Source organism: Nymphalis io, chromosome 3, assembly GCF_905147045.1.
Source record: "Nymphalis io chromosome 3, ilAglIoxx1.1, whole genome shotgun sequence".
Classification (NCBI taxonomy): Eukaryota; Metazoa; Arthropoda; class Insecta; order Lepidoptera; family Nymphalidae; genus Nymphalis; species Nymphalis io.
In genome coordinates this window covers 11,630,872-11,646,599 of record NC_065890.1, presented here as the reverse complement: position 1 = coordinate 11,646,599, position 15,728 = coordinate 11,630,872, and the positions used below count along the sequence as shown (strand labels likewise).

General features: G+C 31.0%; 2 protein-coding genes across 2 annotated transcripts in view; one reads left to right on the top strand and one right to left on the bottom strand.

Annotated features, from left to right (window-relative positions):
* Window positions 1-15,728, top strand: part of LOC126781210 (dual specificity calcium/calmodulin-dependent 3',5'-cyclic nucleotide phosphodiesterase 1) — a 193,869-nt gene that overhangs the window by 27,794 nt on the left and 150,347 nt on the right. The window lies entirely within an intron of this gene.
* LOC126781232 (maltase A1-like) lies at window positions 8,854-12,698 on the bottom strand. The gene is made up of 9 exons (XM_050506122.1): window positions 12,647-12,698; window positions 12,333-12,512; window positions 12,104-12,261; window positions 11,447-12,028; window positions 11,201-11,308; window positions 10,978-11,128; window positions 10,550-10,745; window positions 9,687-9,824; window positions 8,854-8,923 (listed from the first exon to the last, which is right to left on the bottom strand). The coding sequence occupies exons 1-9, from the start codon at window positions 12,681-12,683 to the stop codon at window positions 8,854-8,856; spliced, it is 1,620 nt and encodes a 539-aa protein (XP_050362079.1). The 5' UTR covers window positions 12,684-12,698.

Below are 15,728 nucleotides of genomic sequence, written 5' to 3'. Positions count from 1 at the left end.
AATATGAAACGATTATAACCTTTGAACTAATAATATAACTTCAGAATGCAATAATACAAATTAATCCGATATAGTTCTCCGATGAATATACAAAACTAAACTGGCTACTATATATTAAAATATAATTATGCGGTTGTAGGACTTTGTGATATTCAATCTGTAAAGATGTGTGTGGTTCGCATATTACCTATCAATTATTCGATTACATATCGACAGTGTTATTTATAAATATAAATTGAAAGTGGTGACCACTTACCGGTACAGTCAATAATAATAAATATATCGTAAAAAAAATGTACTTGGTTATAGGATTTTCGAAAACTCGTCTGGGTAGCTACTACCCACTCATCAGATATCCTTCCAACAAACTGTGTGACGGGCACAAGACACATAACACCTTAGTTCCCAAGGTTGGTGGCGCACTGGCGATGTAGGTAACGGTTAATATTTGTTACAGAGCCAATGCCTGTCTTTGATGACCACTTACCGTCAGATGACCCGTTTGCACGTCTGCCTACCTATTTTATAAAAAAAAGAGAATTTCAGTTCATATTACAAACCTATTAGGAAAATCAAAATCATTAAAACTGGCTATCAAGTCGACTGTAAATATTTATAGTTTATTTAATAAATTATTCAACTGATGCACAATTTGCTCATGTATAATGATAGAATAAAACAAGAAATAAAAGTCACACGCAAGCCTACTCGCACCTCGTAACTAATGATCGTTACGTAATCAGAAACACATAAACGCGTATGTAAATCTCAGAATTTGTCTCTTGTAACAGATTTCATTCGTAAGATCGCAAGCCGTCGATTAGTAAAATATTATGGAATCATATCAAGCGCGATCAATCACAAGAAGTGGATTGGATATAATTAGTTAATAGAATCGACTACTCAGATATTTTTATCCTCTAGCAGGCCTTGATTAACGTTGATTAAATTAATTGGCATATGAACAAAAAATCATATCAATAATAAATATTTCTTGAACGAATTACGCGAAAAAAAACTTTAATCAAATTGTAACGAAATTGGTATGCGATGAGCCTTTTTACATCTTGCTTTTGTTTATGTTCACAATTGGCATCAAATATTATATGCACTCGGAAGATTCAAATTGATTCGATTATGTCATGATAGTGATATAAGCAACATTGAGTACATAGAACATGGAATCCTTTTAATATTCCATAAATAAGAGAACTGCGTTGGGTATTTTTTAATTTTTACCATTACCAGGCTCTGGGATCGCATATATGTAGCTTTGGGATGGAACTGAATGTGACCTATGAGTCTTTTATTAAAAAAATAGACAACATTCTAAGATGATAGCCAAAAAGCTATCTTCGTTAATTTCCACTTAATTCATGTGATTCTTCAAGTAATCATTTGTAATGCTAACATTTTAGAAATAATTCTTAGCTTACTAGTACTGAGCGGAATAATTGGTTTTACGTGCTTCCTTAAGCACGACATTATTTAAATTTTAGATTCGCAATTTCCCACTTCAGACTGCTTTTGAGAATTGATCTACAGAACTAAAGTATTTTTTATTCGCCCGATCCAAAGCTTGAACCAAGACCCTTGGGATTTGCATCCGCATAAGCTAGCCATTGGACCTACGGGATCCCGTATGACTTAATATTTCTGTAAAATGTTTATGAAACGGTAAAATGCAGACATCATTTATAGAGGCGACAAGTATCTGCGGCATGTGTCAGTTTACTGCACGCCGGCGACGACGGTTTAATTTATAACCGAGCCACTGATAATTAAAGTACTTTAGAAACAAGTACATAATTATAAAATAACAAAAATAAAATACAAGTACGCCGTACATTTTTTAGAATCAGATAGCTGACATACAGCTATTTTTTATCGGGTATATTTTATTGAGGTTTTCGCATTGTTACAGTTTTTAAAAAATAATATAGTATTTTGCAATTAAATTATTATTATAATTTTTGTACCAGAAATTACAAGTTAGAAAAATTTAAATTGAAATATTTAAAAAATATTTTCTTAGTAAAAAATTTTTTCGACGGGCCGGTTGACGTGGTTCGTTGATACTTGCCTTCACGCCGAAGGTCGTGGGTTCGATTCCCACCCAGGACAGACATTTGTGTTACATGTTCATGACATGTCTGTTTGTCCTCAGTCTGGGTGTAATTATATGTATAAGTATGTATTTACAAAAGAAAAATAGTTTATGTAGTATATCAGTTGTCTGGTTTCCATAGTACAAGCTCTGCTTAATTTTGGGATTAAATGGCCGTGTGTGAATAATGTCCCAGGATATTATTATTACAACGAACGTAATGACGAATGTTATATGTACAAGTATATAGAATAAACGTAACAAATCTAATCATTAACTCGTTCCACGCCTGTCGGTCTCGAAATTCAATACACTCCTTTGTTTTAGATTTCTTTTGTAAAATTGTTTTCAAATGTTTAGTTTTTGGTATATATTTCATTACTTTTATTATGGTGTTCCAAAAATATAACGATCATATTGTACTCAATAAAACAATGAAGAAATCTTTTAACGTTTTTTTATCAAAAATATTTTATTTGACTTTTGATTGGTCAAAGGCAAAGAGTCACTTTTATATGTATATCTCACAAGTGTTTGCTTAATTGTCAAATTTCGTACATAATTATAATTAAAAATTTTAGAAAAACTTTATGCATGTTTCGAACATGCTCGTGTACAATTGTTTGTAAAAAAAACGGTTGCCAAACAGAGAGAAAATAGACATAACCCTTCCTTGACAGTCGGGTAAAAAAGGAATCGTACTGTTCTGTCTTTGCTTATTTAATGTAATTTGAATAAACCATTTACGGTTTGTCCGTCATGGTATTTAAATTATGACGTATATTACTACAAAACACTTAAATATATGTACCAAAGAATTATTGAAAGCATATTTTAAAATAAACTTGTATAACATTCAAAATTAGTATCGCCTTTCATTTAATTTTATTTTTTGAAAGGAATACGACAAAGCAAATAAAAACTAGCTCTTTCGATATGACGCAATGTAATATAAAACGTATTGTCTTATTCATAAGGCTTGTTTCTCTTTGCTAATAACATCGACACGTTCACACATAACATGTTATGGCGTGTCGAATATCAGTTCTACTAAGGCTCTACTAATTGACATGAATTGCCTTGTGTGGAGTCACTTATACTAGTTTTCTTAGTATTTTCAACATTAAAATAGCAGCTTTTTTATTTTCGTAACACTTAAAGATAATAATTTTACAAGGGAAGCATAATGTTTTTCAATTTATATGATCTTTTTGTAACATTAAGCCGATGCGCAGTAATTGAAATGTTTTCAATGTTTTATGGCTAACTTTTTTATGACACGTAATGTCGAAAACTGACTTACGGTGATCCACTACTCTGTTGAGCGTATCTTTTAAATATTTCAATTATTAATATCACTATTTCTTTTTTCGTGTGGTAATAGGCTCTTTTCCTTTAAACGTGCGGTATTTGGTAAGTTTTTCCTTACAAAAAAGCTCTACAGGATAACTACACACCGTTCCAGCACTTAGCTGCTTGTATCACATAAATTTTTGTATGTCATGTACAATTTATGAATAAGACAATACGTTTTATGTTTCATTTAACTACAATATTCTCACCCCTTTACACCTTACTGTATTTAATTTAATTTTTAACTTGTTGTTGTTTTTAGCTGGTAAAAACTAATAATACAACAAAAATAAAACAAATTAAAAATGATTAATCAACGAGCTTAATGAAAAAGTTTGAATAATTCGCGTAAACAAAGACGAATATCAAACACAATAATTGTTTTAATTTCTAAGACGTCTTTGGGTTAATTATAATAAATACTTACATATAGTTAAAATTCGCGGCTTTGATTTTGAATTGTACGCATTTATATTCAGAATTAAATTATACAAGCTTTATTATCATAAAATTTATCTTATTATAAAACGTGTTAATGAAATAACTTTATAAATAATTAATCTTATACATTATAACAGAAACAAATTGAAAAGTATAGACTTTAAACAAACGGTATTATGGTTTTCTGAACGGTAGGTACCTTTTGTAAATTATTTTACAGCTAGTTCCTGGACGGAATAAGTGAACCTGATTTATAGATTTTATCCTAAAAAAAGAGCTAATCTTGCTATTTGTAATCTCAAAGCTATAAATTCTTTTTGGAATGTTTTTACAAAGACAAAAATGGCTCCTAGGGGAGTTCAAATTCAAATTCCTTTATTCAATATAGAAGCAGTACACTTGACTATTAATAGTCAACGTAAATAAAATAATAAAACAATTCCAATGTGGTTCTATCAAATTAATAATTAATGTACCTGTTTTTAAAATTTTGCAACAGACATTCTTTCACTCGATTACATAGAGACAGTGACTATTTTGTAAGCAAATAAACGTTGTTGTATATGTAGTTTTACAATAGAAATCTAGAAAATATTTAAACTGTCTATTGCTTAAATTTGTTTTTGTAATTAATGCTTGACGGCGAAGAAAAACATCGTAAGGAAACCTGCATATGTCTAATTTCACTGAAATTCTGCCATATGTGTATTCCACTAACCCGCGTCGGAGCAGCGTGGTGGAATAAGCTCCAAAACTTCTCCTCTAAAAAGGGGAGGAGGCATTAGCCCAGCTGTGAAATATTCAAGGTGGGTGACATCTATGAACTCACTAAGATTATAGATGACTGAATTTGAGTTGAATAAATTGTTAATAAGAATGAAAGCCTATGGTCCTGCGCGTGAACTCTCTCGTCGTTTCGTATCACCATATCGGTCAATCATGAGAGTGATTATATTATTAATATTATGTGAAACTAAAAAAATAATATCTCTTATACAAATATTTGTATGTAATACTTTGAGATTTGCGACAGACGAAATTCGATCAGATATTGATTATTATAAGTTCTTGATGATGAAACAATCAGGCAACAAAGTTGTAACATATGAAAATTGTGTTTATAATTATTGAATTAATTATGTACGTTATAATTAAATACTAAATTTCGTATCAAAATGACTTCTAATTTAATATAAAAGGTTTAGCGAGCACTGAAAATTAAAATGCATAATTAATGAATAAATTCATTACCCTATTTAATCGTATTCAATCATATTATTATTTGTAAAGGTCGATTTTATATCATTTTATTATATTAAATATAAATACATAGTTATGATGAATATTCAAATTTAAATTTGCATTAAATATATAATTGATAATAAATAGCTTAGGTTTATATAACATTGAAAACTCGACGCAACAACGAATTGGTTTTTAAAGTTGAAATATTATTAAATATTTTACACTTGGTGTCATACCAAATTTTATCTCTCAAAATGTCATTTTCTGACAAGAATTACTGTCTTTTAAATATAATTTACATCAAATTAAACAGACTTTTTTAAAAAGCCGTAATTTTCAACATTTTGACCGATAATTATACTAAACCTAACTATAACGTATAAGAAAACTTTTATTTTCTTAATGCTTAAATGAAAATAACATCTAAACCAGTATACATAGAACTTAAAATAGAAGACACAGAATATTTCAGTGAAGGTTTTAGTATATAATGTTTTATATAAATAGCAGTGCTTAGTCGTTTCACCCGCTTTAAATTTTTACGTCGCGAAAAGCGTCTATTTCATATTCTTGTCGCGTAATACAACAAATCACTTTCAAAAATTTGCAAACGTTACAATAGAAGTTTTGTAACAACGGGAAATGTATTTGAAAATCGAATATAATAATCATGTTTCCATAGATATATATTATAAACTTGGCTAATATTATATTATATAGTAGTTTGGCATATTACAACATGCATACAAACAAACAGATTAAACTGAGACGTAGGTAAAAACTGATTGGTAATTTCAAATATAGAATATATTAAAAACTAATTTACTGACCCAGTGCCTTGCCTTGGGTTTAACTTCAGACAAGTAACGCTGAAATTGCATGTGCTTAATTTGTGTTTACAATTATTCATCTCGTATTCTGAGACCTGAATGTGTTGAATGAAAATCTACAACATGTGTATCTACCAGTATGTATTGGAGATCTGAAAGGGAGAGGAGACTTATTCCTTTTACAAGCTGTTACTTTACGTTTTTACGTTTTCCGCGACTCGCGACTGGTTACTTTTTACAACGTCTTTATTAACTTGATTTGCGCAATTGCAAAGGATATAATTTTATAAATGATTTTTAACTTTTTTTAATATAGTTTTATATTCGATGACAAAAGAAGAAAAAGAAACGTGGCACATGCAAAGTAATGAATACAAATGGGACATAAAATAAAATATGAATAAGAACGCGAAAGATTTCTTCGGCAAATTAAAATTTCATCCTTCCTTTACTTTGTACTTCGTCAAAATAATCCCTTGTTGGATGAAAGGACACTGGATTATAATGTTTGCTTATCTCGTGATTCAATGTTGAACACTTTAAATATTATCCTAAGAACCAAGACAGTCCAGTAATTAAATCTCTTAACTCTGTACCGAAGATCGTAGATTTTTTTTTTTTTTATAGAATAGGAAGGCGGACGAGCATATGGGCCACCTGATGGTAAGTGGTCACCAACGCTCTTAGACATTGGCATTGTAAGAAATGTCAACCATCGCTTACATATCCAATGCGCCACCAACCTTGGGAACTAAGATTTTATGTCCCTTGTGCCTGTAATTACACTGGCTCACTCACCCTTCAAACCGGAACACAACAATATCAAGTATTGCTGTTTTGCGGTAGAATATCTGATGAGTGGGTGGTACCTACCCAGACGAGCTTGCACAAAGCCCTACCACCAAATGTATATATATATTTTTTATATTGTAATATAGATTATGAAGATTATATTTATATTTAGATTGTAATATAGATTATGAAGAGTTTAAAAAAAATAGGAGTTTACTTTGTGCAAACCCGGCTGGATAGGTATAACCCACTAATCCAATATTCTACTGCTAAACAGTAATACTTAGTATTGTTATATTACAATTTCAATGGAAGATGGTATCTAGTTAAAAAAAACTAATTATGAAACAGAGACAAATATCGTGATTTAATGTACGTGTATTCGTCTTAAAAAATTCTAATAATTTGACATCCTTTGGGATATCTGCATATCTTTAAAATATGCTTACAAATATGCCTGTAAATATGCTTTATATACGACTAAGTTGGTATCTGTTTTGCATAGGCTTCTATTTTTAAAAATATTACCAAATAAATTTAAAAATCTTTGACATCGCAATTAAAAAAAATAAAATCAAAAACTTTTCGTGCTATATAATATACAAATAAACGTACCTAAAGTTTTACAAAATTACTTGTGTAGGATTTTTTTTTTGTAATGTAATTCTTTAAAAAGTAAATCAATCTCATTAATAGCAATATAAATATATAATCTCTAAATACATCAAGATGAAAAAACTAAAACTTATTTACTTACTAACGAAAAATATAAAAATAATTTCTTAAGGTTGCTTCCCACGCTGCAAGTTTTTCCGAACGGACGCGTACCAGATCGCACGGACCCGCACCATTGGAAGAGAACAGTCTGTGGAAGCGCAGACAAGTTCGTAACGGTGCGTCGGATCCATCAGGTTTCGTTAACTTCAAAGGTGTCGTGCGTTTTGCCTTTTGAAAACCAAATAGCTTCAAATCTCAAGACCGACACGCACCGTTGGTAGAGCCTCAGCGCGTAAGATACCGTGAATAATAGGTAGAATCACGCACCATGGGAAGTCACATTCAGCCTTAGAGTTCTTATTTCAAACCATTGATAGTTTTCTAACAATGAATGAGAAAGCTATATTTACTAATAGACTTAGCAACTTATATCACAAAGCAATAACACAAAGGCACTTATAACAGTACTATAAGGTGTATTTCAGTGTGGAGTGGAGCTAGTGGAGCTATGATTTTTACAGGTAGTGAGAAACGAATTGGCATTTAAGATATTAGAGGTTTTCTTACTTCTAGTTGCTAAAGCAATAAGCAAAATCAAATTTACTAATCTGATTAAATACTAAATGACCATTACCAATGGTCATTGCGTCATTGACTATCATGAACCAATCACAATTCAGCTTTAAGGAAAATTAATCAATCTAGCTTTGATCAGCGTTTCAAAACTAAACATTAATCTCACATTAAAATTGATACCGAATTTTGTACCTTAATAATATGTATAAAATCGTTTATAGTTGTTTTTTATTAGCATATTCATGTAATTAGTTTGTAAATTGATTGAATTATTCAAATAGTTAAGTGGATATGTTTACAATGCAACTAAATATTAATGTATCGTATATTGTCTTTGTTTATTATGATAATGTATTATCATTGCAATATAGGTATGGTAATTTCAAATGCAACCAGACATTTATACGTCTAGTGCTTAGCTTTTACGGCATTTAGGGTTTGGGAATAACGAGATTGCCCAGTGTTTAGAACGCGTGAATAATAACCGATGATCGTGGGCTCAAACCCAGGCAAGCACCACTGAATTTTCATGTGCTTAATTTGAGTTTTTCATCAACAAAATCGTGAGGAAACCAGCATGTGTCTTAATTTCACTGAAATTAGCAATCCGCATTAGAGCATCTTGGTGGAATAAGCTTCAAGCCTTCTATAAGACGAGAGGAGATCTTTGTCCAGCTGTGGCTGACAAGCTCATACACTTTACTCTAACTCCAGCTTGAATAATAAGTAAAGAAACAGATACATATATATTTATTTAATCATTTATTTTCTAATGACAAAGATTGGGTTTCTTTATTGAATTACTTTTAGAACCAAAGCTTCACTTCCGGCTATATCAACATTCTGCGCATCTAGTAAGTCTCTGTAATTATAAACAAAAATAATAAGATTGATATTGTAACAATTGTGTCAATAATAACATTACGCACTCAAGGTCAAGGAACTACAGTTATTTTGTAAGACAACAGCAATTTTTATTTATTTTTCCTACTTACGTGAGAAGTGCTTACAATTTATTAAGAAAACTAGTAAATATAACATTTTATGTGGTCTATATTAGACCTTATTTAATTTGATAGCATACATTTTTAGTTCATTTTTTAAATTTTTCTAAATTGTGATTCGCAGTCATTTTGTCATAAAATTACAGTAAGATTTTTCGCACACTAATTGCCCTTTTAAAATAAAACTTTATATAAATACAAGACTTTTTTTGAAGTTAAATCCATCTTTATCGAAAAAATAATATATGTTTTTGAAGTAATCGTAGTATTTATTCTTCAGATTAAAGTATAGCTACTACGATTATATCTTAAAACAACTATTTATCAATATAAAATTATCTTTATAGGCAAAAAATAGATAAAAATTTATTTTAATTACTTAGGGATAGTTCACGTAGCACATTTATAAGGAAAACTTATCAAATCTTAAAATAAAAATAATAATAATAGTAGTTAAACCTTGATGTACTAGTGAAAAAATGTGTGCATTTATTTTGTATATTTTTTATTTTTAATCTTATTCCATAACTCAGACACCAAATATAAAACAATGCTTAGGTAATAGCTATAGATAAAACTTGGTTGTCAATGGAGATTACAAGTAAGACATGCAATACATACCCTGTTGTCTTTGGTGAGTCAAGACTATTTACAACGACTTCGAGGTTTCCTATTACATTCTCAAAATAAGTCAAATCAATAGTATAACTTTCGTCTCTAAAATTTATAATAACTATGTAAGTTTCACCCTCGTGCCACCTAAAAAAATTGTTCCAATTTAAATATATTAAATATATTCGAGCCCTTTCTTGCTTACTTTAAATTTAACCGACCACAACACACATATATTACACAACTGTACACATAATAAATATACTTATCGAACTGTACAATAAAAGTATTGGTGGTCAACATTATATTTTATAACAACAGTAACTCTATATTAGTATTGAAGTAAGAACGCAATGTTCCTTACATCTTTTTATCACAGGAAAAAAAACGTTAAAATTTTAACGAAAATATTATCCATGTCACAATCAAAACACTAATACAGCGGTATTCGACAAACACATTAACCTAATTATGAGTATAGATTTCAATAACAATTTATAATAACAAGAACTGACACCTAATACTGTCTTGTCGTTGACATTTCATTATAATCTGACATGTGAAGTGTTTGGAAACGTGTTCGGTAAAAGGGATTAAGGTGTTTCGATAAGTGTCGCTAAAGTGGATGTTGAAATAATTCCATATATTTTCTTATCTTAATACAGAGGTAGCAATTGATATATCTCGACTTTTTACTGACAAATAACCTAACCCAGTAAATGATCGAATTATTTGTTTTTATTATTACCGTGTGTTGAAGCTTTAAGATACTTTTTTTGTCAATTATGGCCTATCACAAAGAGAAAAGTCGAGTATATAGTCTAAATTAATAAAATAACAAGCTTTTTAAAAATAAAATCGTAAATAGATACCTTCTGAAAGCCAATATGTCCGAATTAAAAGCAACTGATTCATATCTGCCATGCCTGAATGCTGGCTCCGCTCGTAATTTTGCCAAAGTCTTATAAATGTTTAGATGAGATCGTTCAACATTACGCTGTACTTCTACATTTAGAGTTTCATAACCTTCAGCAACTGGTAGCCAAGTTTTGTCACCAGTCGAGAAACCTACAAAAATATTAATATATAACTATTATTATATTTATCTTTTAATTAATTTAATTTCCATTACGTATCAACTGATTCCATTGAACTTGATTAAGCTATAAACAATACCGAACTGTAAATCGTATAACCATAGTCATATATCAAAATTATATGCATATATTTTTTGAGTAGCAATATATTGCTACATACTAACTACTAACGTCAAACTATTAATCAAAATATTGGTATGTACCGGCGTTTTTCTCCGAACTCCACTGGAATGGAGTTCTCTCTGGATCGCGTGAGGCTGATACATAATTGATAGGATCATCTGTATTGCAGCCGCTTGGATCAACCGTATCTTCCCAGCTTACAAAACCATCTACCATTCCAATTTCTTCACCCTGCGTTTAATTATTTTATTATAATAATTTTTACGTCATTACGTGAACTTATTAATTAACGGTATTTCTTACCATATAAGTAACCGCGATTCCGGGAAGCAGTAAAACAATCATGTTTATTCCATCAACTAACTTAGGACTGAATCTGGAAGCTACTCTGTTGTTGTCATGATTTCCAGCCTACAATAATAAAATATCATTTTCGATCCTTACTTACAACACGAAATTATAGTAAAATATAATATTATTTTTAAAATAATTATTTTATATAATTACATTATTTTAAAGAAACAAAATTCTGTATAGATTTTAACTTACCACCCAATTAGCAAGTTTATCGATAGGTTTGAACGTCAAAAACTTATCAAGAGCGTATTTTATTTCAGCTGCACTCGAATCGCCATTAACATCAGATATAAGTACAAAATTGAAAGGCATATGCGAACCATCACGCTCTCCATCACCAAAATATCTCAAGGTAACCTGTGGGCTGCCGTAAGCTTCTGTCATCATGACTCTTGATAAACCATCTTTTTCACTATACTCTTCGAAGACTTCTCGCCATTGATATACCATATCGTAAGTCTCATCCAGATCTTTAGTGTAAATGTGATCCAAGTAGTTATAACTTTCTGGGTCATCAGTACTTCCACCACTTAAAGGCTCATCGGGATATTTCCCACCAAACTTCTCTTTATTCACTTCAAACAAATGTGATATAGCATCCACTCGAAAACCAGCGACGCCTTTCTCAAACCAAAATCTCAAAACATTCTTCATCTCCTCAACAACTTCAGGGTTACGATAATTAAAGTCGGGTTGACCAATGACAAATTGATGTAAATAATATTTACCAACTTCCTCTCTGTATTCCCAAGCGCTTTTACGGAAAACACTATTCTATAAACAAAATGGAGTGTAACTATAATTTTTGTACTTAAAACAATAAACAATTCAAGTGAATTAAGAAATTACCCAATTATTTGGTGGGCGTAAAGTTCCATTTTCATCTAAAACACCATCCTCCCACATAAAGTAATCATAGTACTTTTCATGACCTTTTAATGCCTCCTCAAACCAAACACTCTCATTGCTACCATGATTCGGTACGAAATCGAGAACAATCTTTATGTCTAGAAAAATATAGTAATATAAATTAAAGTAACTTGTTTTGTTTAAATTTATTTAATAAAAAATCATTTACCTAGTTCCTTGGCCTTTGCCATCAAGTTATCGAAGTCTTCCATTGTACCGTATTCATCGTGAACATCGTAAAAGTCGGCAATATCATATCCAAAATCGTACATAGGTGACTGAAACATTGGAGACAGCCATGTTGCTCCCACACCTAATTCCTTCAAATATTCCAACTTCGAAGTTATTCCTAAAAGTGAAATTATTAAACTACTGTATTTCTAAATTTTTTCATTAAATACTTAAAATAATTGTTATTTTTCGATATACTAATTATTTAGTTTTATATATAGAAAAAAAAATATATTTAAATCCATTTGTTACCTTTTAGATCCCCAATGCCATCACCATCGCTATCCATAAACGATCTTGGGTAGATCTGGTAGAAAATAGTTGTCTCCCACCAATCCAATTCTTTCGCATTGTTTGCGAAAGCGAGCAAAAACAAAGCAGGCAGGATAATAATCGATGTTATCCTAGAAAAAAACATTGCAAAATAAGTATTGTTCGACCTATACCAATGTCATCTTAACAATTTTCTGATAATGGCGATAAGGTTGAGTAACCAACAGGACTAAAGCTGTATCAACTACTAACATCTAAGACCTTAACGCTCAGTTAGTCAAATAATATACTTAATTTTTTTAAAGATAAAATGTAAGTTATAAAAATAGAAATCCTTACCTCATTATGTCTTGTAAAGCCAAATTATGTTGTCGAAAATTTCCTTTTATACTTGTTTTTTATCTCAACATTTAGATAAAACGTATGAGATGGTTTGGAGATAAAAGTCTTTAGAAATATTTCAATTCAGACTATATTTTGTATATTCAGATTGTAACTAACTTTTAATGAAAACTCAGTTCAACTTTTTCGTATTTTCATTCAGGCGAATCTAATTAAAAGTAATTGATAAATTTTGTTTCTATTTCTTTATATCTAAGAATTATTATTATTTACATTATTAAAGAAATTAAAAATAATTAGTGACCGTCGTTTACATTTACTTAATAAAAAAAAACAAATATTTCTATTGATATGTAGATTAAATATCTTATCCGGCTATTAAAATCGATTGGCTTTTTCTCCTAAGAATGATATCCTCCATGAAATGTGATAGTAAGTTTTTTTTTGTGATATATTTGTCGCTAAACATGAAAGACATTGATACTACGCCTGAACTTATTCCGGTCAAGTTGGGTTACCGACCCGTCAAATTTTACCTTATGAGAGTGAAAGATCAGATAGTGCATCTGTGTCTGAGCGCACACTAAGTGTAAACTTATATATAACCCGTGCAATTTCCAAGTCTTTAAAATTGGCTATATAGTATTCAAAGTTGGATCTTCATCTAATTTTTAAGCTTAACAGCCTGTGAATGTCCCACTGCTGGGCTAAAGGCCTCCTCTCCTCTTTTTGAGGAGAAGGTTTGGAGCTTATTCCACCACGCTGCTCCAATGCGGGTTGGTAGAATTCACATGTGGCAGAACTTCAGTGAAATTAGACACATGCAGGTTTCCTCACGATGTTTTCCTTCACCGTAAAGCACGAGATAAATTATAATCACAAATTAAGCACATGAAAATTCAGTGGTGCTTGCCCGGGTTTGAACCTACGATCATCGGTTAAGATTCACGCGTTCTTACCACAGGGCCATCTCGGCTTCTAAGCTAAGTTAACTAGTGATAAAATATAAATTTGATATATATTTTATATAATACTGTTTCTGACAAAAGTAATATTAATTAATATCATTTTATTTGCTCAAGGGTATTTGCCTTAGTCACCACGCTTGGCAGGCGGGTTGGTGACCGCAGTGGCTAGAAATCTTTCACAAATAGCACTGCTGCCCGCTATCTGGAGTTTCGTTTTGGATTCCAGCATTTGTGTGGTTATACCGCCACGATTTTGGTCACCAGAGCCTCGTTTATTGACCAGCAGGTTGCACCACGAGCAGGTGAGATTTACGCTAGGGAGCTTAACGTCGTTGTGGACTCCCCTTACACCCCATGGCGTTCTACGGGGGAGGCTTTTGTCCAGCAGTGGACCACAAAAGGCTGAAAAAAAATCATCTTATTGTGTACCACAAAGATATAAAACTAAAAATGCACAGGAATAAAAAATATTGTCTTATAATTAACCATCTCTTGCAGATAAATTAATCTGAGAGATATTTTAAGATCGTAATCTGGTAAGTTAGCCATAAAACCATAACCATAAAATAATGTTTACACATATACATAATTCATACATACATAAAATTGATGTATATTACTATTATACTCTAAAAAATATTTTAATATAATGAAAATAGAAATATTCTTAATATATAGAGTAATGAAACTTCAAAGTAAATCACTTGCGCTGTCTTTTAGGAAAACAGCTATGACGTCAGACGAACACTTAAAAGGGGAGTCCTTTTATCGCTTCTGTGAAACCTAAAAGGTTTTTATATCAAAATTCAATATATTGTGATTTTTGGTTTATTTGGGTATTTTCAATGTCAAATACTTACACTACCTACTCGTATCTAATTTTTATTTTATTAATGATAGTTTATAGCAACTATGTATACAGTATACGGCGTTATATTCATTTGCTATATATAAAACATGAATTAGAATAAATAATGTCATCCAGACCGATTTTGGCCACGGCGGCCAATCTCAAGAGAGATTAGTCAAGTACGCAGGAGATATTATAGTGCACAAGTGTGTGCTTAATACAGGTGCACTCTCTATTTCCTAACTCACATAATCCGATGGAGCGGCAACCTGACACCACTGGAAAGAGTTCAGGCGCAGGAGCAACGGTTTTACGTGGTCTTTGAAGCACGGGAGTGTACACACTTCCAACTTCCAAACTCCGGGCTGCTACTGAGAATTTTCCACAGAAATACTTTTTATTGGCCCGACCTGGGATTTGAACCCATATATACATGTAATTTACCAATATACAACACAATCATTTCACGTTATGTTTTAAATTGATAATATTTGATATGCAGCGGTAATGTAACTTTGTTTTTTAGTATTCAGTTAAAGTAGATTTCAACATGAAGTGATAGATAAATAGGTTTACTAAAATTTGTAACTTGTTGTAAAAGTAATAGACATTGTCTTTTTAATTTTACTAAATATTATATTATATATAATAAATGCTGCTAGCATTCTTACCGACATTCATCGCTATAATAATTTGTGCTGTATACATTTTTAATTTGCATTTGTAATTGTCAGTTACATTATTTATTTAATAAAATGCCTCGTCAGTCTAATAACTAGACGTAAGACTGCAGACCTGAGGTGCTAGGTTCAAATCCCAAGTCAGGACAATAAAAAGTTATTGAGTTTTGCTGTCGAAATTTCTTAGTAGCAGCCCGGAAGTGTGGAAGTTGAAAGTATGT